Source organism: Odocoileus virginianus, chromosome 12, assembly GCF_023699985.2.
Source record: "Odocoileus virginianus isolate 20LAN1187 ecotype Illinois chromosome 12, Ovbor_1.2, whole genome shotgun sequence".
Taxonomy (NCBI): Eukaryota; Metazoa; Chordata; class Mammalia; order Artiodactyla; family Cervidae; genus Odocoileus; species Odocoileus virginianus.
The window spans coordinates 10,872,038-10,892,814 of NC_069685.1; the positions used below are offsets into that span (position 1 = coordinate 10,872,038).

At 37.9% G+C, this 20,777-nt stretch overlaps 1 protein-coding gene across 3 annotated transcripts in view; it reads left to right on the plus strand.

Annotated features, from left to right (window-relative positions):
- Window positions 1–20,777, plus strand: part of TTC29 (tetratricopeptide repeat domain 29) — a 244,286-nt gene that overhangs the window by 85,053 nt on the left and 138,456 nt on the right. For all 3 annotated transcript variants that reach the window (XR_002315255.2, XM_020901271.2, XM_020901272.2), the window contains exon 8: window positions 871–956. Coding sequence is in view for 2 of the 3 variants with exons in the window: in XM_020901271.2 (XP_020756930.1) it covers window positions 871–956 (86 nt within the window). In the remaining variant the exon portion in view is untranslated. The remainder of the gene's footprint in view (window positions 1–870; window positions 957–20,777) is intronic.

Here is a 20,777-nt window from a genome sequence, read left to right on the forward strand (position 1 = left end):
ATCCTACAAAAATTAGGCTAAATTCCTTGTGAAAAGATGGTGAAAAGTATTTACCAGTCACTAGCAAGGAAAAATGTGTTTGGATTTCAAAATATGCATGGAACTTTATACCAAGAAACCAAGCTCTGGCATTCTCACCCAAGTTTTAAGCAATAACTTTACAACTAAACCTAGTCAAGGCCATAGTTCCTTAATTTGCTAATTATCTGCCCTATTGGAGACTTAGCTGAATGCCAGTCTGTGTGTGTATGTGTATTTGTGCACCAAGTAAGGCTGATACTCTTTATCAATTATTTCATGTATGTAGTCACAGCTATGGTGAATGATTGTAGGTTTTACATGGTGGTACATGCATACTAAGTTGCTTTCATCATGTCTGACTCTTGGTGACCCTGTGGACTGCCAGACTCCTCTGTCAATGGGATTCTCCAAGCAAAAATACTGGAGTGGGTTGCATGCCCTCCTCCAGGGGATCTTCCCAACCCATGGATCAAACCCGTGCCTGTTATGTCTCCTGCATTGGTAGGCAGGCTCTTTACCACTAACCCTACCTGGGAAGCCCTTACGTGGGTGACTGGTATAGAAATTATATACGATGTCAAAATGCTAAGACTGGATTTTGTACACAGAGGAAACTCATCATAATTATATTGCTATACACCTTATTCTAACATCTGTGACCCAGGTAAATTGTATTAATGTCAGCCTTTTTGATCAGTACACAGCTAGGCTGTGTACTTCAGGGGTTGTTGATATAAATCTGTATACTTTGTTATAATAACTTTCCACTGTCTTGAAAAGCAGAGACTCTGTTTGTGGTAATAAGCCCGTCTTCAATACCGTAATATGTTTTCTACATTTTTGTTTTAGGAAATGACAGAAAGATGGAAGGAGAGGCTTCCTATTACTTGGGCTTAGCGCACTTGGCTGCTGGAGAGTATGAGACAGCATTAGCAGTGAGTTCAAGGAGACTTTTCATCACGCCGCTTTTAATTTCTATTTTATTGTATTTGTTTTATTGTATGTTGTTGTAAGGCCAACAGGAATGGGATGGGCCTGATGTCAGTGTACCCGTTTATAGAGACTAAAGCAGAATAGCAATATTCTAGAAGCATTAGAAATTGGTTTTACTGATGAAGTTAAATATATTGAATAGTGGGACCCTCCATTCCCATAGCACCAAGGACAAGAGGAAATGGATTTAAATTGCAGCAAAAAGTATACAGTAAAAAAAATTATAATAAATGATGTGAATTGGGACATTTTTTCTTAGAAAAGACTGTGGTTAATAAGCAACAGATTGAATTCCATTGTTGTGGACTTTTCATTTGTGGGAGTTAGGGAGAGGGCAAAAATTGGGGAAGGCATAGCTAGTCACAATCAGAGAAGTAGCCTGTTTCATGATACAAATCACTGTTTGCCTATTTTATGATCAGGCTTGGTGTGTTTGACACACAAAAAAATGTCAAGAGCTATCTTTTCTATAACAGAAATAATTTTTCTCCCATTCTTCTCTTACCTCTAATACATTTCAAGTGTAGCTTCATATTTAATTTTGTTTACATCTCAGGTAATAATCCTATTTGACATGGAGTATTGGCTTTATTTACAGCTTTAAGGAGCTCTTACTGGCTCTTTTAGTTATTCATGCTACGTAGCATTCCTATAATTGGGCTAGATGGATTCTTTATTGTCCTTAAATTTGGGTCATCATAGGAAACTTGGATTTTCCTAGTTGACTCTTCTGCTTAATATTTTTTAGTTAATGACTTGCATTCAGCAAGGCTGTTGTGTTCCAGATACTTTCAGGAGCACAGAAGCCAACAAGATGAATATTTCCCTTTAGGAGCTAATTTAATGAGGGTGACCAACTTGTAAACAACTATAATTCACAGCAGGATGGACAGGGGGTTTCTGAATTCAGAGAAAAGGTATTTTGTTCAATACTGAAAATCAAGAGGGTTGCACAGAAGAACTTTGGAGGGGTAGGATATTTACAGGCAGAAAGTATGAGAGTCATGGATAATGGAGTATTAGACACACACTCATTCGCATACACTCAACAAGAACATTTGAGAAAGCTTGAGAAGCATTGAATTGTTATGTGCAAGGTAGGATACAGGAGGAGATCAAGCTGGAAAATTAAGTGAAAACTAGCTTAGAGAAACTCCCCCCACCTCATCACATGGCAAGTACATGGCAAAATAAATTCAAACAATGCCGTAGTGTTTACAGTGAAAATAAATCTTCCTTCTAGCCCTATACTCAGTCTCACAGTTTTCTCAAAGGCAATTATAGTTACAAGTTTCTGGTTTATCCTGCCAAAAATTTTCATGTATGCCTGGCATATAAGTACATGTATATGTGTGTCCATTTTGTTGTTTACAAAATAGTAAGTTTTTATACACACCGTTCTGCGTCCTGAATTAACTTCCTCCATACTAATGCATATCTAGACAGGTCTCATTTTAAAAAGGACTCACGATGTCCCATGGTATAGCTGTACTCTAAGGAATTTAACCATCTCCTGTTGGTGGGCATTTAAGTTATCTCCAGTAAGTGGTTTTTTTCTTTTTTAAAAAATTAATTTATTTTAATTACTTTACAATATTGTAGTGGTTTTTGCCATACATCGACATGAATCAGTCACGGGTGCACATGTGTCCTCCCATCCTGAACCCTCTCCCGCCTCCCTCCCCGCCCCATCCCTCTGGGGCGGCCCAGAGCACCTACCGGCTTTGGGTGCCCCGCTTCATGCATAGAACTTGCGCAGGTCATCTGTTTTACATATGGTAATACACATGTTTCAATGCTCTTCTCTCATATCATCTCACCCTCGCCTTCTCCCACAGAGTCCAAAAGTCTGTTCTTTACATCTGTGTCTCTTTTGCTGACTTGCATATAGGGTCATTGGTACCATCCTTCTAAATTCCATATATATGCATTAATATACTGTATTGGTGTTTCTCTTTCTGACTTAACTTCACTATATAATAGCCCCAGTTTCATCCGTCTCGTTAGAACTGACTCAAGTGTGTTCTTTTTTATAGCTAAATAACATTTCATTGTGTATGTGTACACAACCTCCTTATCCACTTGTCTGTCAGTGGGCATCTAGGTTGCTTCCATGTGCTGGCTGTTGTAAACAGTGCTGCAGTGAACACTGGGGTGCACGTGTCTCTTTCAGTTCTGGTTTCCTCAGTGTGTGTGCCCAGCACTGGGATTGCTGGGTCATATGGCAGTTCTATTTCCAGACTTTTAAGGAATCTCCACACTGTTCTCTATAGCAGCTGTACCAGTTTGTATTCCAATCAGTTTCTATCACAGAGTGTGGCAGTGAACAGCTTTGTGCTGAAGTGAGAGATGATCTACAGAGTAAATTCCTACAGGTGGGAATGCTGAATTAGAGAGAAGGTGAATTTAAAAATAAAGTTTTTATTTCTGATCCTCACTTCAAAGACACTTCACAAATTTATAGTCATATAACAGTAACAATAAGTGAAAGTGTCTGCTTTCTCAGGAGCTACTTGTATTTTAAGGATTTAGACATATAGTTAATATGTGTTGTGAATGTCTTTCCAGGCCATTATTTAAGGTATTTTTTTTATTAACTGGAGGACAATTTCTTTACAATGTTGTGTTAGTTTCTGCCATACAACGAGGTAAATCAGCCGTAAGTACAGGCCATTGTTTTTTTACCTTATGAAATTCTTCCATCCCTAGCGTTTAGGTATGTATGTGGCCAAATTTGTCAATTTCTTCTTGTATGATTTCTGGACATTCTTAGAAAGACTACTCATTCCAAATATAGTTTTTTTAAGAATTAGAAATTCATTCTAATTCCAAGATCATATTTTTTAATCTGTTGGGGGATTGGAGAGTCTTAAATGCTTTAATGGGGAATGTGAAGCTCATTTTTTTAAGCAGTGTGGAATATTTGATGATTTTGATGAGGCTGGTGACATGATCTCCTTAACTCACTCACAGTTGTTTATTGAGCACCTTGTGACAGACATCATGCGAGGCTCTGGATCTGATCAGAACTAACAGAGAAAGTGCTCTGTTAGTTTTGGCTTTTGCCTTCTTATATTCAGTCTATCATTAGTTCTTGTCATCAACTCCATATACTCTTTTTATTCTCTCACTCGTATTTTAAATTTATGTTAGAATATTTTCAGATTTTCAGTTGCCCCATATTCAACTACTATCTCTCAGAAATTTCTTCTCCTTTCCAAAATGTTGTCCATCTGTTTAAGGATTTTTATGTGATTTTTTTTCCCAAAGAATCTTGACATAGAAAAACCTGTCACATAAATATCCCTAATTGATGGTTCTCATGAAGTGAAACAGAAGGGACTCTGAAATTTTGCTAATTTTGATCTTGATTTAAAGACTTTAATTTATTAGTAAATGATTAATACATGTAATTGGAGAAGGAAATAGCAACCCACTCCAGTGTTCTTGCCTGGAGAATCCCAGGGACAGAGGAGCCTGGTGGGCTGCCGTCTACGGGTCGCACAGAGTCGGACACGACTGAAGTGACTTAGCAGCAGCAGCAGCAGCAATACATTTAATAGAAGAATATGTTGACAAGTATATGAGTGAGATTTGGCCATCCAATCCTTGCTGACAAAGCATTCTTTATTGAATTATGAACTAGCACTAAACTAAAAACAAATAATGGATTTTTTTAGAGCTGAAGTACCTACTAATGGGGAAAGTCCATTTGGTGAAGAGAAGCGATGGTTCCTATAATAAACCTGTGCAGAAGGTCACAGAGACCCTGACATTTAAAAGAGAAGAAAGCTACCCATGTACATCAGGTGCTGAGGAAAGAAGTAGTAATTCCCTTCTACCATTGTCAATTTCCACCTGAAAATTTCCAAGTAGAGTAAATTCTTAATTTTAGAAAATAAATGTATCTTATGAAGTCCTAAGATTTCAAAGAGGAAAATATTTTACCAAAAATCACAGTCAAGACCTTATGCAAATTTGGTCCAGCTCCTACAATCAAACATTTCAACCATAAAGTTATTTTAAGAAAAAGGATGGTCCTATCTAAGTAAATTGTTTTTGTGCATGAATTTTCTTTCTCTGTAAATACTCCATTCCACTTCCTAATCTTAGGAACATCAACTTAGATCAGTCCTAAGTACATTCATTGAGGTATTTCCCATTATTTAGTTATTTCCCATTATTAAGCAGAACTTACCCTCTGAAAGGAGAATTCCCCATATTGATACTTCATTTGATTTTATAGTACTGAATTCTTATGTTATATTTAATTATTCCATATATAAAATAGTATGTTTGCAGACATGTCAGAATCTTTATAATAACTTATAATGCTCTAACACTGATGTTAGCTCTTGTATATGGTTAACCCAAATCTCTAGCCTTATCAGCAGCATCCCATAGAAAAATGCAAATAAATAATGTATCTGAAAAATAATTATACTAATATTCTAGTGACTTATGGATTGTTGATAAATATTAACAATGGAGGATATGAATTATATTTGTAAAATGATATCTTAAGGTTTCACTAAATAATTGTAATCAAATCTTATTTATTCTTTGACTCAACAGATATGTAGATATTATATATATATCAGGAAGCATTTCTATCAAAGGATAATTTATTTTATTTCTAAAGTTTAGGGCACAGAAAGTTTAGGGCAAGAGGCTTCTTATATACTTGTTCCCATTTAGTTCCTTTCTTGCTTAATTTGTTACTATCTCCGTTAATAGTAACTCTCTCTTTCATAACAGTAAGCTCTTCACCTAAATGATAGTGTAGCTGACATACACATGTTTGCAGATTCTACAATAACATACATGAGACAAGTTTTCCTTTTAATCAATTTTATAAGTGATAATTTTTATCTACCACTGAAACCATGATGCAACCCAAATAAATGTGAGCTCTTCACAGCTCTCTTAGTGGGATACCATGTTAAAAAGAAAACATCCATCAAGCTAAAGGAAAAGTAATTTCAATTTTTCCATAGTTGTCCTCAGAGAACTAGAAATAAAATTCTTAACTCACAGCAACATTATTTTTAAAAGATTCCTCTCTCCTCCCATTAAAAAAAAAATCAATTTGTCTTTCTCTAAATATCCTAAAGGTTGTATTTTCATGTCACTTCGTGGACACAAAAGGTCCCTCCTGTGTTCCATTCACAGATGTTTAATCACCCCTCTCTCTCCCATCTCTCCTTCTACCTGCTTTTCTCTCACAGGTCAAAAAATCATGACTCTTCAAAAGGCACATGAGATGTTCAACTTTGATAATTTGTGTGTGTGTGTGTGTGCATGCACATGTGTGTGTTCAGTTGTGTCTGACTCTTTTCAACCCCATGGACTGTAGCTGGCCAGGTTCCTCTGTCCATGGAAAGACATGTGCAGGCAAGAATACTGGAGCAGGTTGCCATTTCCTTCTCCAGGGGATATTCCCAGCCAGGATTCCAACCTTCCTCTCTTGTGTTTCCTGCATTAGCAGGCAGATTATTTAGTACTTGCGCAACCTGGGAAGCTCCCGCTAATTGTTAGAGAAATACAAATCAAAACTACAATGAGGTACCACCTCACACTGTTCAAATGGGCCACCATTAAAAAGTCTACACATAACAAATGCTGGAGAGGATGTGGAAAAAAGGAAACCTTCCTACACAATTGGTGGGAATGTAAATTGGTACAACCACTGGAAAACAGTGTGGAGGTTCCTCAAAAAACTCAAAGTAGAGTTGCCATGTGGTCCTGCAATCCCATTCCTGGGCATATGTCCAGAGAAAACTCTAATTAAAAAATATACATGAACCCCAATGTTCATAGAAGCACTATTTACAATAGCTACCACATGGAAGCAATCTAAATGTCTGTCAACAGAGGAATGGATAAAGAAGATGTGGTACGTTTATACAATCAACTGTTACCAGAAAAAGCAAGGGAATTCCAGGAAAACATCTACTTCTACTTCATTGACTACACTAAATCCTTTGACTGTGTGTATCACAACAAACTGGAAAATTCTTAAAGAGATGGGAATACCAGACCACCTTACCTGCCTCATGAGAAACCTGTATGCAGGTGAAGAAGCAACAGTTAGAACTTTACATGGAACAACTAACTGGTTCGAAATTGGGAAAGGAATACAACAAGGCTGTATATTGTCAGCCTGCTTATTTAACTACTATGCAGAGTACATCATGTGAAATGCCAGGCAAGATGAATCACCCAGCTGGAATCAAGGTTTCTGGGAGAAATAGCAACAGCCTCAGATATGCAGTTCATACTCTCTAATGGCAGAAAGCAAAGAGGAACTAACGAGCCTCTTGTTGAGGGTGAAAGAGGAGAGTGGAAAAGCTGACTTAAAACTCAACATTCAAAAAACTTAAAGTCATGGCATCCAGTCCCATCACTTCATAGCAAATAGAAAGGAAAAAGTGGAAACAGTGAGATTATTTTCCTGGGCTCCAAAATCACTGCACATGGTGATCACAGCCACAAAATTAAAAGATGCTTTCTCCTTGGAAGAAAAGCTATGACAAACCTAGACATTACTTTGCCGACAAAGGCCTGTCTAGTCAAAGCTATGGTTTTTCCAGTAGTCATGTACGGATGTAAGAGTTGGACCATAAGAAGGCTGAGTGCTGAGGAATTGATGCTTTTATTTATTTATTTATTTATTCCATTTATTTTTATTAGTTGGAGGCTAATTACTTTACATCATTGCAATGGTTTTTGTCATACATTGAAATGAATTAGCCATGGATTTACATGTATTCCCCATCCCGGTCCCCCCTCCCATCTCCCTCTCCACCCGATCCCTCTGGGTCTTCCCAGTGCACCAGGCCCGAGCACTTGTCTCATGCACCCAACCTGGGCTGGTGATCTGTAGTGCTCTGGATAGCAAAGAGATCAGACCAGTCAATTGTAAAGGAAATCAATGCTGAATATTCATTGGAAGGGCTGATGCTGAAGCTGAAGCTTCAATACTTTGGTCACCTGATGGGAAGAGCTGATTCACTGGGCAAGACCCTGATGATGGAAACGATTGAGGGCAAGAGGAGAAGGGGCAGCAGAAAATGAGATGACTAGATAACATCACTGATTCAATGAATAGGAGTTTGAGAAAACTCCAAGAGACAGTGAAGGACAGAGAAGCCCCGTGTCCTACAGTTCATGGGGTCACAAAGAGTCAGATATGACTTAGTGGCTGAACAACCACTCTCTCTATATATATATATATATGTTCTTTTTCAGATTCTTTTCCATTATAGGTTATTTCAAGATATTGAGTAGAGTTCCCTGGGCTGTACAGAAGGTTCTTGTTGTTTATCTATTTTATATATAGTAGTGGATATCTATTAATGCTAAATTCCTAATTTATCCATCCCTCCCCTTTCCCTTTTGGTACTCATTAGTTTGTTTTCTATGTTTGTCTTATTGTTGTTTTATAAATAAGTTCATTTGTGTAATTTTTTTTTAGATTCCACATATACGTGATATCCCTAGTTGTCAAGTGGTTAAATATTTGAATGAATAGTAAGTTTTGAACTGGTCTTTATATAGAAGGTAACTATGGTATAGAAAGAGTAGGTGAGAGTTGAACTTCTTAGAAGACATGGATCTTACTCCTTCTGCCACATTTGAGCTTCTAACTTTAGATTAGTCACTTAGCTTCTTGGAAGCTCAGTTTTATTTTTAAAATAAGGGTTACAAATGGCAGTTTCTTTGTGTAAACCAAAAGAAAAAAACATAGATTTACACTTTAGACTATCAACAGTTTTCAAAAGTGAGATACCATCGTTACTACAGATTGTGGTATAATTAGCACTGAACCATGACTGCAACAATACTCTAGCATGTTAGGCTTCCCTGGTGGTTCAGACAGTCCTCTACTAGGTAACATACTAGGTGACATATATTCAGTATCCATCTAGAGTGCCTGCTTCATACTTATTTTCTTTTCTTAACTGTAGTTCACTAGTTGTATCATAGGTAGATTACATAGTGCTTACATTTATCTTTGTAATAGCATATTTTTATAATAAAAATATAATAAGCCATCATTTGATGGAAATATTAATTTATTAATAAGTTTTCCTTGAATAGAAAAGGCATTTATCTTTTTTAAAAAAGGAACTGGAGTCATTTCTTTATTTAACGATCAGACCTCTTCACTACCTATTAAATAGAAGTGTTCTTTCCTTGTAATTTAGAAATCATTACCTAAAAGTGACCCTTCTGTTCCTGTCTAATAGCCTGAGTGTCTGAGGGGAGCTCAGATGCAGGCACAGAGGAAGTCATGACCTCCCCTTCCCAGAGGACTGCTGGTCATCATTATACAAAACATGCAGACAGTCCTGCCTCCAGCCAGTGAGCCTCTTGGTCCTTGCGTAGTTCATCAGCAGCTTGGAAAATATGCTGTAGCAGACTTGCCATGCGGTGTTGAGACAGGTCAGGTACAAGCTCAGGAGTTCAGCAGTCATTTTCCTGCTAGACATCCAAGTTTTCATCACTTTATCCTTTTGTCCTGTGACCACCTCAGGCAGTCTCCTTGTGGAGAATCTAAAGGAGCAGCTGTTCCAAACCCCACTCTCCCAGTTGTTGCCGTGCAGACTCCTCTGTACTCAGGACCGTATCCCCTCGACACACATCCTCACCAGTATCCAAATAGCAACTCCTTCCTTTTCATTTTGTACCTTTTGCTAAAAAGAAAAATGTTCAAAATATCCATTATCTGATAAGCAAAAGAAAGTCATAGGATTAGAAAAAACACTGAGAGGAAGTCATATTTCCTAATTTTTAAAAAAATGGATTTATTTCCAAATCATAGCATTATATTACCCCAAATTATTAAGCAATAACTTCAAGTGGATTAGCAAGTAGTCCATATCTGATCTTATTTGAAAGTGAAGTGAAAGTGAAAGTCACTCAGTCATGTCTGACTCTTTGCGACCCCATGGACTATACAGTCCATGGAATTCTCCAGGCCAGAGTACTGGAGTGGGTAGCCATTCCCTTCTCCAAGGGATCTTCCCAACCCAGGGATCGAACCCAAGTCTCCCACATTGCAGGCGGATTCTTTACCAGCTGAGCCACCAGGAAAGCCCTCTGATCTTGTTTAACACCTTTTAAACAGCTTTATTAAGAAAATAGTATTTTACATAGTTCATTAAAAATGTTTTAAAAGCACATTTTACCACATAAGAAATGTAAAAATGTGTTTTAAATTGGAGATTATGCATGTTTTACTAATAATTTTGTGGCTATTATCTCTCTGTTTAAAGTCATGACCTTTCTAAAGCATTAAAACAAATAACATTACAGTAACAATTTAGTATAAATTTCTGTACTAAAGACTGCAGACTAAAATCTTAGTAAATTAAATTTTAATTTTAAAATTTCCTTCTAATGGGGAGCTAACTATCCTTAAATCTTTTTTTATTTTTAGTTTTCCTAATCTTTTTTTCTTTATGGTATTACAGCTTAGAAAAATTGCCTGTGTAGTTTTTCTTCTTTTTAAATGATAACTACGTAGTGGTATTTTTTCACATAAATAACAGTATTTGTCACTTAAGTGACAAAAGCATTATAGAAAAATTTAAAAGCTCAAGAAAAAGTGAAATTTGTATTTTGAAAAATAGTAATCTGTATGGCAAAATTTACAAATTATAGACTTTCATGAAAATGAAGAGATGCTTTATGTAAAAAAAAATAAAGTTCATGGCCTATATGAATATAAACACTGATAAGATTTATTTGATAAATAAAAAATTTTATAAAATTTATTGATTTTCTTTAAAATATGAAAGCTCGTTTTAAATTCCCTTGAGATATAGAATACCACTTTAACCAAAACTTTGTGATTATTGTCATTTATTGTAAAAATTAAAAAGTACCACTAGAGTAGCTGTTTACAAAAGCTTTGTTTCCAATAATTCACATTTTAAGAAATAGTGCAAACATTTCTAATATCTGTTTTGAGAGAAAACTGAAGAGAAAGATAATTATTTTTATTTGGTTCATTCTAAAGAGGATGAACTTCAAGACTCTGAAAACTGAGACTCTAATCAACTATTCCAAACAGTGACATATGGAACATAATGTATGTAGACTCCTTAAAGTTCAAGGCCTAGCATATGAAAATGTTCTCTAGAGCAATAAAGCAACCTGCATAGTTCATCACAAGACTGATTGTAGGACAGACCTAGAGGCAATGGCACAGCTGTTAGGACGTGTGGGTCCAGAGGCCCACAAAGAAGTCATCACACCTGCAAGGACCTGGAGATGATTATAGGACTAGATGGGCTAACCCACAATCATGTGCAGATCAAACTTCATCATTATAAATAGAGCCAAATTGCATATATTTCCTCTACAGCATGCAAGGTAACTTCAGAAAGAAAATATAATTCAACATCTTAAAATTTATCCAAAGTATTCTCAAATCTATCTGTAGTGTAGACAGTTACATGATCTTCAAGTAACTGCTGCATTTTTAAAGATTATCAGTATAATTAATGCTACTGAATGGTTCAGTCAGTAAAGAATTTGCCTGCAACGCAGGAGACCACCTGCGATGTAGGAGACTGTCTACAATGCATGAGACCTGGGTTTGATTCCCTGGGTCAGGGAGGTCCCCTGGAGAAGGAAATGGCAACCTACTCAAATATTCTTACCTAGGAAATCCCCTGGCGGGCTACAGTCCATGGGGTCACAAGAGTTGGACACAACTTAGTGACTAAACCACCACAGCCAGTGTGCAACAATAGCAACATATACTAGACTCTAAAAAATAACATCAATATTATACTCTTAATTTTCAATCTATATCCTTAAAAAACTATGTAAAAACTATTTTACCCAGTAATTTCAACTTTCTCCTTAAACAATCATGTAAAAGTTTATTTGATAACTAATAAAGTAGACTCACTGAAGATTAAACCACTGTTTTTTATTTTCATGAATGTCTTCTGTTGACCCTATGTTTTGGTTTTGTTTTTTTCCTAAATGATAATGCTGATGGCCAGGGATAGAGAAAAAGAAGGAAGACAGTGAAAAAACTCACCAACCCAGAAAATGATGTTTAGTTCTTGAATAATCAAGGGTTGATTATATAGATGTGTGTAACAGCTTTCATTTCTGAGCATTTCAAGGGAGAAGATTAAGCTTCTTTTACATAAAAGCATGACTTAGAGGCAAAAGATCAGAATGTCAAATTGTATCAAAGGTTGGCAAGGATGTGAAACAGCAGGAACTATGGTTAGAAGTGGAGTCCGGTTTAGAGGGATGGGGTGGGCGAGAGTCAGTGTGTGATTACCCTGTGGTGCCAGCCCCACTCCACAGAGAAACTCTTCAGCAACACATTAGAGAGGGCCTTTGAGTGGAAAGGAAATAAAAGTCAGAGGGAGAATGGAGGGAAACATATGTGCTATAAACAATCAGGGGGGCATGCACAGGTCAGTAGTGTGCCCTGCTCTAAAGAGTGTGGCTAACTTGACTCTATGTGCTGTCCTTAGTCGCTCAGTCATGTCTGATTCTTTGCAACCTCATGAACTGTAGCCCACCAGGCTCCTTCGTCCATGGGGATTCTCCAGGCAAGAATACTGGAGTGGGTTGCCATGGCCCTCCTCCAGGGGATCTTCCCAGCTCAGGGATCGAACTCAGGTCTCCCACATTGCAGGTGGATTCTTTACCATCTGAGCTACCAGGGAAGCCCATGCATACTGGAGGAGTTAGCCTATCCCTTCTCCAGGGGATCTTCCTGATCCAGGAATCGAACCAGGGTCTCTTGCATTACAGGAAGATTCTTTACCAGCTAAGTTATAAATCACGTAAAACAACAGTCACAAAATGCTTTTGACTGCAACCTGAATGTGTCTCATGGTTCCTGCTCAAATATGCATTTTCAGATGTTTTTTGCAGAGCTTCCAAAGCGTTCTTTGAGTTCCTGGTGTACGTTTTTGTACTGCTATTTGACATTTTGATTGGGGTTGCACTGTCGCAGACTTGGAGACATGGATTGGAGTGCAACTTGTTTGTCTGGGAGAGGTTCCACCGGCAGCAGCATCAGGCCAAAGAAGGAGCCCACAGAGGTGTGCTGCCGTCATAGGCAAATAGAGCTCAGCCCTGCTGCCACTTTCTGGAAACCAATCAGTTATCCCAACAGAGGAACAAGGGACCTGGTGTATTTACCCACGAATTCCCATCCTCTGTCTTCCAAGGACACTAATTCTCTGGCAGTTCCAGTTTACTGTGAACCCAGCCATCAGAGAGGAAGTTCCAGGTGCTGCCTCAGCAGCCCTTGGCTGCGCAGATTGTGGGAGCAGCACTGATGTTTTCAAATATACCCATGCAGATCACTTGACTTCTAAACTTCCTTTTCCATCCCATAAAATGGGGTGATAAAGTTACTGTGAGGATGAGATGAGACAAGATAGTGATGTACTTGGCATTTAGTAAGCATTCAATAAATGGTAGCCTTGTTCTGTTTTAAGAACACTCATAATTTTGCATATCTTCTGACTCAGGAATTATCCATTTAAAGAATTTAGCAGAAATAATTATTAATGTATATAAATATTTATAGTATTATTTGTAATTATTAATATATTCATAAATTTAGCTGTAACTTTTATACACAATGCTATGTGTTGTTTATAAGGCAGAAAAAAAAATCCAAAAACAAAGTAAATGTTCAATAGCAAATTGATTAAACATTGTTGAGTACCCTATGACACAAAAAGTGAATATTTTATAACAATAAAAATATTATTGCCATATTTAATAAAATATAGGGGTACAGTACAATGTATATTATGGCTATACTTATATGTATTTACATTACATACATGTATATGAAAATAATGGAGCTTTCCCAGTGGCTCGGCTGGTAGAGAATCCACCTGCCAATGCAGGAGATGCTAGAGATGTTAGTTCTATCTCTGGGTGGGGAAGATCCCCTGGAGAAAGAAATGGCAACCTGCTCCAGTATTCTTGCCTGGCAAATTCCACAGACAGAGGAGCCTGGTCGTCTACAGTCCATGGAGTCCCAAAGAATCAGACATGACTGAGCATGCGTGCACGCCATGTATGAAAATACTAGAAACACCAAATTGTTTTCAGTGGTTATCCTGGAAGCTGGAATAATGGATGACTTTAATTTTCAATTTTGGGGGGAGTGATGGATCTGTGTTCCCCAAAATTTCTACCAGCATATATTGCTTTTGCAATAAGAAAAAGTAAGCTATTATTTCTTTCTATTATATGAAAATTTAAAGACTTTAATTAATGTTTTCAGTAGGTTTTATATAGACTGTTTGTAGTAAAAAACCTCCTGCACAGTATTGATCATAGCAGTTGGTCATTTCTGCAGCTCATCTTATCCCAAAACATTTAAAAAGTTATTAAATGCTTGAAAAGTAATAAATGGCATTTAAAGATGACCTGAAAAAGTGAAAAGACAATCATAAATTACAAAACATAAAACAATGTAAACAGGGAGAAAAATACAGCCCTATGGCTTTTGGTATTCTGAGTAAATCTGGCCAAAGTCCATATGAATAAGAATAGTAATTACTATGTCAATGATGGACTATTTTTATGTATTTTTAAAAAATGTTTTATTGAAGTTTAGTTGATTTACAGTGTTGTGTTTCAGATATAGCAAGTGATATATGCATATATATTAATATTGTGATTGAATATGTATATACAAATATAACTGAATTACTGTTCATATATGTTCAATATATTATAATATGAATATATTGAAGGTTTAGTCCTGTCCGACTCTTTGCGACCCCATGGACTATACAGTCCATGGAATTCTCCAGGCCAGAATACTGGAGTGGGGTAGCCATTCCCTTCTCCAGGGGATCTTCCCAACCCAGGGATCAAACCCAGGTCTCCCACACTGCAGGCGGATTCTTTACCAGTTGAGCCACCAGAGAAGATTTTATGTTATAATATATATATTAATATATTTGTGTATATACATACTTTTTATGATTCTTTTCCATTATAGGTTATTGCAAGATATTGAAGATAGTTCCCTGTGCTATTCAGTAGACCTTGTTGGTTTCTTTTTTTTCATTTAAGAATTTTAATTAAAATTTTTTTTTGCCATACCACATGCCTTATTGGGGTCTTAGTTCTCTGACCAGGGATTGAACTCAGGGCCATGACAATGAGAGCAGTAGGTCCTTGTTATCTATTTTATATATAGTGATGATAGACTATTATTTGTTTTAGAGTTCAGATTGGTGCACATAGTTGAGATTTGAGCCATTTCCTCATGCTCAAATAGGTTTGTATTGTGCTGCAAGCCTGCATTGTCACAGAGGAAATAGGCCTCTGTGCCATGCTTATAACAGGAACCAAGAGCCAGAGAAGCAACAGGGAAGCCTTATCTTATTTGAAGATGGAGGTAATGACATTTGAGTGGGACCTTTCCAGACCCCTCAGTGGAGAGGAAGCAGCTCAAGTGAAGGCTGAGGAATGCAGAAAATGGGGTGTGAGTGTGGGGGAGTGGAGCTCTTGGGTGAAAGGCTGGAGAGACTGGGTGGTGGGATGACATCTTTAGGAAACTAAGTAGGTTAGGGACTTGTTTTGGAAGACCAGCAGGCAGTTGTGTATAGGACAAATCAAAAAGAAAGAATAGAGGAAGGAAGACTACTTATGGGGCTCTTCTGAAATATTGCCAGGGAAGAAAGATGAGCCCTTGAACTTGGTGGTGATGTAAATCCTAAGAGATACATTTGAGAGATACTACATAATTTTACAGTTTTTCTGTCTGGGTAGATAAAAGCATGGAGACGGGATGGGAGCCCAAGTTGAATCTGGGGTTTTTTGTTCAAGTAATGCAAAGTATGATGGTATTGTTAACTGAGATAAAGCCACAGGAGGAGAAACAGCTATACAGAGGATTTAATAGCAATTTGGAAGACATCTATCATCTGTATCTTTCCAGAACATCACACCATTCCAGCTGCCAGCTTTCTGCTGGCTACAGCCTCATTTCTAACCTTGGGTTACAGATTACCAACACCACTGCATCTTGCCCCAGTGAATCCCTAGGAGAGGGTCCTGAAATGAGCTAAGTCAGATTGCTTATCTGATAAAATTTGTTTTTAAGGTTTTTTTGACATGGATCATTTTAAAAATCTTTATTAAATTTGTTACAGTATTGCTTCAGTTTTCTGTTTTGGCTCTTTGGCTGTGAAGCATGTGGGATCTTAGTTCCTGGACCCACATCCCCTGCTTGGGAAGGTGAGGTCTTAACCACTGGCCTGCCAGGAAAGTCCCAATATATTTGCTTAATCAGAGTCAGCCTTCTGTGGTGTGCCTGGGAGCTTCTAGAGCCATGGAGGATGGTGGGCTGAGAGAATACAGTTAACACACAGAGAGAGAAAAAGCAAGATGAGAAATCAAGAGGACAATTTCTAGCAGCATCTGATTCCCTGTTTCCCCCTTTGGTCTAAATTAGATTGGGGTGGTTTTCGTCCCATGATTTCAGATGAGCCCTAACTGAACAGAATCATCCTGAGCAATAACAACTGATGTCTTTGCATATTATGTGTCTAGAACTGTATTCAGCCTTATTATTCATATGCCTTGCCTCATTTAATACTCACAAGAACCTTAAGAGGCAGATATTACTAGTATTTCCTGTGTGTTCCCATTTCACAGATGAAGAAGGTTGAGACTTAGACTGAGTGGCCTCCTCATGGTCACAAAGCCAGCAAATGCAGAGCCAAGACTGACTAAGGAGTCAGCTCCACACATAACCGCTGATGCTGTTGCAACTGGGGGCTTGTTAGTAAGATGATTTTAAACTCCCTTGTTGAATCTCATCACAAATCTCTCATGTACACTTTTAATAACATTCTCATCTCTTCTGCTTAAGTAACTACTGATTGGCATAAATAACATTTTGTTATTCATGCCCAATAGAAATTAGTATTGAATAATGCTTGATGATTAAAAGGAAAAATCACCTCTCAACTGCTGGGCCAGTTCCGAATGAGCACAGAATTGGGAAAAGAGGGTGTGAAGATGCAGAAAGTAGTAGTGTCCAGGGGCATCAGGCTAGTAGGGACCCACTGCTTTGTAGCTTCTCCAGAGAAGATGTCAGAAATTCTCACCTCTCATTTTCATCTTCCATCTCCCTCTTATGCTCATAGATAATGGGGTACCATGGATTCCTCTTTTGTTATGACTTACCTGCTTAGCTGAATTTGCCTTGTTTTCTCTGGCTGTTTAGCTGACAGTGAACTATGTAGCAGCACTAATGTTAATACATCCGTAAAATAGAAAAAGTAATTGAATTCTTTTTCGAAAGCAGTGTGTTTAAAAACATTCCTACAACCCCTGGCCTCTCCTTGCTACTGATACAAATCTTCTATCTACCAGAAACTCTCAGTAAATGCAAGGGGGTGAGCATTAGAAGTATCATTCACTAAATTTTTAGCTGAAACATCTGATAGAGCAGCATGATTATGGTTTTTGAATAAAATAAAATAGGGGAAGGGAGATAAGGTCCTTCCAATAGATTTCAGTTCTCTCTGTTACTGTCTTAACCATTATCACGGTGTGATGTAGTCGTTAAGAGCAGGGCCCCTAGAGTCACATTGCCTGATTCCAGATCCTGGTCATGCCATTTCTAATCCTGTGACCTTGGGTGAGCTACTTAAGCTCTCTTGTGCTTCTATTCCTCACCTACAGCATAAGGATTACATTAGTAACAGGTACTAATAGGTACTCATAAGAAATGGGTTAATATGCAGAAGATACTTAGAACTATGCCTGACATACTGCACTCCTTCAATAAATGCTGGTGAGTAGAAGAGTGGAAGTGGTTTTGTTTTGTTTTTTGTGTTTTTTTGCTGGGTTAGTGTAAGGGTTATGTTGTTCCCACCGCCACTACTAACTTAGCAGATCATTGACAAATCTTTCAACATCTCACTTTGTAAAATGAAGATGGTATTTATTAATATAGCATGTAGCTGACAATTCCAATGGAATAGTAAGAAGTTAATGGTTTATTGGTCCTTATTATTGTATTGCAAATGATTTAACTATACCTTTTCCCTAAATTTAATTAAACATATTCATTTTCCCTATGAGCTTATATTAGCTTACAGCAGAGTGACTGTTTATGATGTTCATTTTATATGTTATAATATCATGGATATTACCAAAATAAACGTTTTCCCTTTAAAATGTTATATAAATATTCATTAATAATTGTTGCAAGTTTGCAAAGGGAAAATGACTTTTTAATTGTTTTTTTGGTAATAGATTGTGTAGGAATGGAAAAGTACTGCCCAAACAGTCACTCTGATCTTAAAAATCAGTTCTGAACGCACCCAGAAAGACCACCAAACTGGGAGCCAGACTTCCTGAGTTCTAGTTGTGGCTCTGTTAACAAGCGCTTTGGCCTTGGGCCAGTCAGTAAGCCTTGTTGTTTCCTTAACGACGTTGCTGTAGGACGTTACTGTTATAATCTTGGTTGACACCAGGATGGGCGGTCCCAAAAGGAACCAGAACTTGGAGCCCAGTCTGCATGGCGGCGCGGTCAGGCAGCCTTGTGGTGCGGAAGTGGGAGAGAGGGCCGGGAAACAGCACCGCCTCTGAAGTCAGGTGGCCTGGGGCCACTGTGTTTCCTTGATCACGAGCCACTTGTATGATCTTGGCCCAGTGGCTTCACCTCTATGTGCCTCAGTTTCCTTATCTAAAAAAAAATAGTAATGGTAATAATAATAATAATAACAATAAAACCTACCTGTGGGTATTGGGGAGAGTAAATTAGTTAACATGTGTAGTCAAGAGAAGTCTATGACATATTCATCCAACAAATCGTTTCATAGCACCTATTGCCAAATCCTGCTCCAGGCCCTTGAAATACATCAACAGCCAAACAGACAAAGATCTTTGTCCTCATGGAGCTTCCATCCCAGTGGAGAAAGACAAGGTACATGAAATAAAATGAACAATTGATATTTGGTTAGACCATCATAAGCCATAGAGGAATAAAGAAAAAATACAAAGGAATAATTCAGGCATGCCAAAGCAAGTGGTAGGTGGGAGGAAGTTTAAATAGATGACCAGAGGCCTTGTTGAGAGGTTGACATTGGCCAGAAGGCTGGAAGCAAGTGAGAGAGTTAGTCATGCAGGTGAGGGAAGGACATTCCAAGCAAGGGTGATGGTCAGGGTCAAATCCTCAAGGCAGCAATATGCCCCAGAGGCTTGGGGCCAGTTAGGCTGAGAAGCAAAAGGGGAGCAGAGGAAAAAGAGCTAAAGTCAGACAGCTACAGGTGGGATCATGGAAGGCTTCGTGGGCCATTGTAATGTGATGCGCTTTGTGTCTGGGTGAAAAGGCAGAGGAAAGACACAGGAAATACTCAGTGTTAAGAATTCTCTGGTGGTCTAGTGGTTAGGACTCTGTGCTTCCACTGTAGAGGGCCGAGTTCAACCCCTGATCAGGAAACGAAGATCCTGCAAGCCATGCGGTGCACCCCAAAAAACGGAAAAGAAGAAAAGAAGGAGAATTAATTAGTACCAAGTACTATCGTTAGCCATGTGGTGAAAAGTAGCAACTGGTAATAGACAAAGCTGTAACCAGGCAAGCATGAGGTTACATGAGGTGGGAGCATGCTGATGGTGGTAAGGAAGGTCTCCAGACTCACAGCAAGTAGGGACCTGACCAGGTACCAAGACAGAGATTCAGGTAAGAAGACAGGGATGCAGCTCCAAAGGCTGGGACAGTTGCTGGGGACTTGGTTTCAAGGCACACAGCAAGAACCTGGTCACTTTTAATAAAGTTTGAAATCAAAGTATAATTTGCGGCAAACCAGTCTGATGCCAAGCTTCTGCCCTGGAAGACCATGGGCAGGAATGGTTCCAGGGTCTGGGATAGGTCGAAGTTGCTAACTAGGGAGACCCCAGCAGGGCAGATGGCAGAGCTCAGAAAGCAGTCAGTAGAACATTATTACAGAAATGATCTTTTGGGCTCTATAGTTCTCTGTTTCTAGGTATTGATAAATAATTTGAAAATGCCCAATATAATGGTAATTTTCTAGTTTAGCCTATAAAGCCTAAAACTTACTATAGGATTGTTTGCAGCAATTTGTTTTGCCTTTTTATTTTCAGCTCATATGTTATTTCAGGGCTGATCAAAGGCATTGGTTGCAGAGTATAAAATAAATCACACTTCTAAATAAACCACTGAAGAGTGTTAAATTGATTTAAGTGATTTTCAGAATATTAATATTTAAAACAGCTCTGTCCCAAGCCTCTTTATGGCTACCTATAGCAGTAATAAGGACCATTTCATTCTACCATTCTTCATCTTATATTACATAGAAAACTGTGTAAAAAAACATTATTTTTTAGCACTGGAGTAGAAATGTAAGATTTCAGCTGTTTATTTATGTTTAAATACCTTGAATTTTATTCAGTCAATAATAGTATACTCGATTAATGCATTTCTTATACTCTGCCTAGGTTGAGGTAACTAGAGTGTTATGTTTGTCTTTTTACTGTTAAAGAAAACTTTGCCTTCCACTCACAGTCCTTGGCACTAAATTTGATTTTAGGCAGCATGTATTTCAGAATTAGGCTCAGTCTTGAGAAACTGGGCAGCTGCACAATTATACATTTTTGGCTTATCTGAAAATATTAAAATTGCATACATGATTTTCCTAGATATTTTTTTAATATATAGGAAAAAAATGGCATCTGCAGTGTTGACTGGAATATCAGTGAAT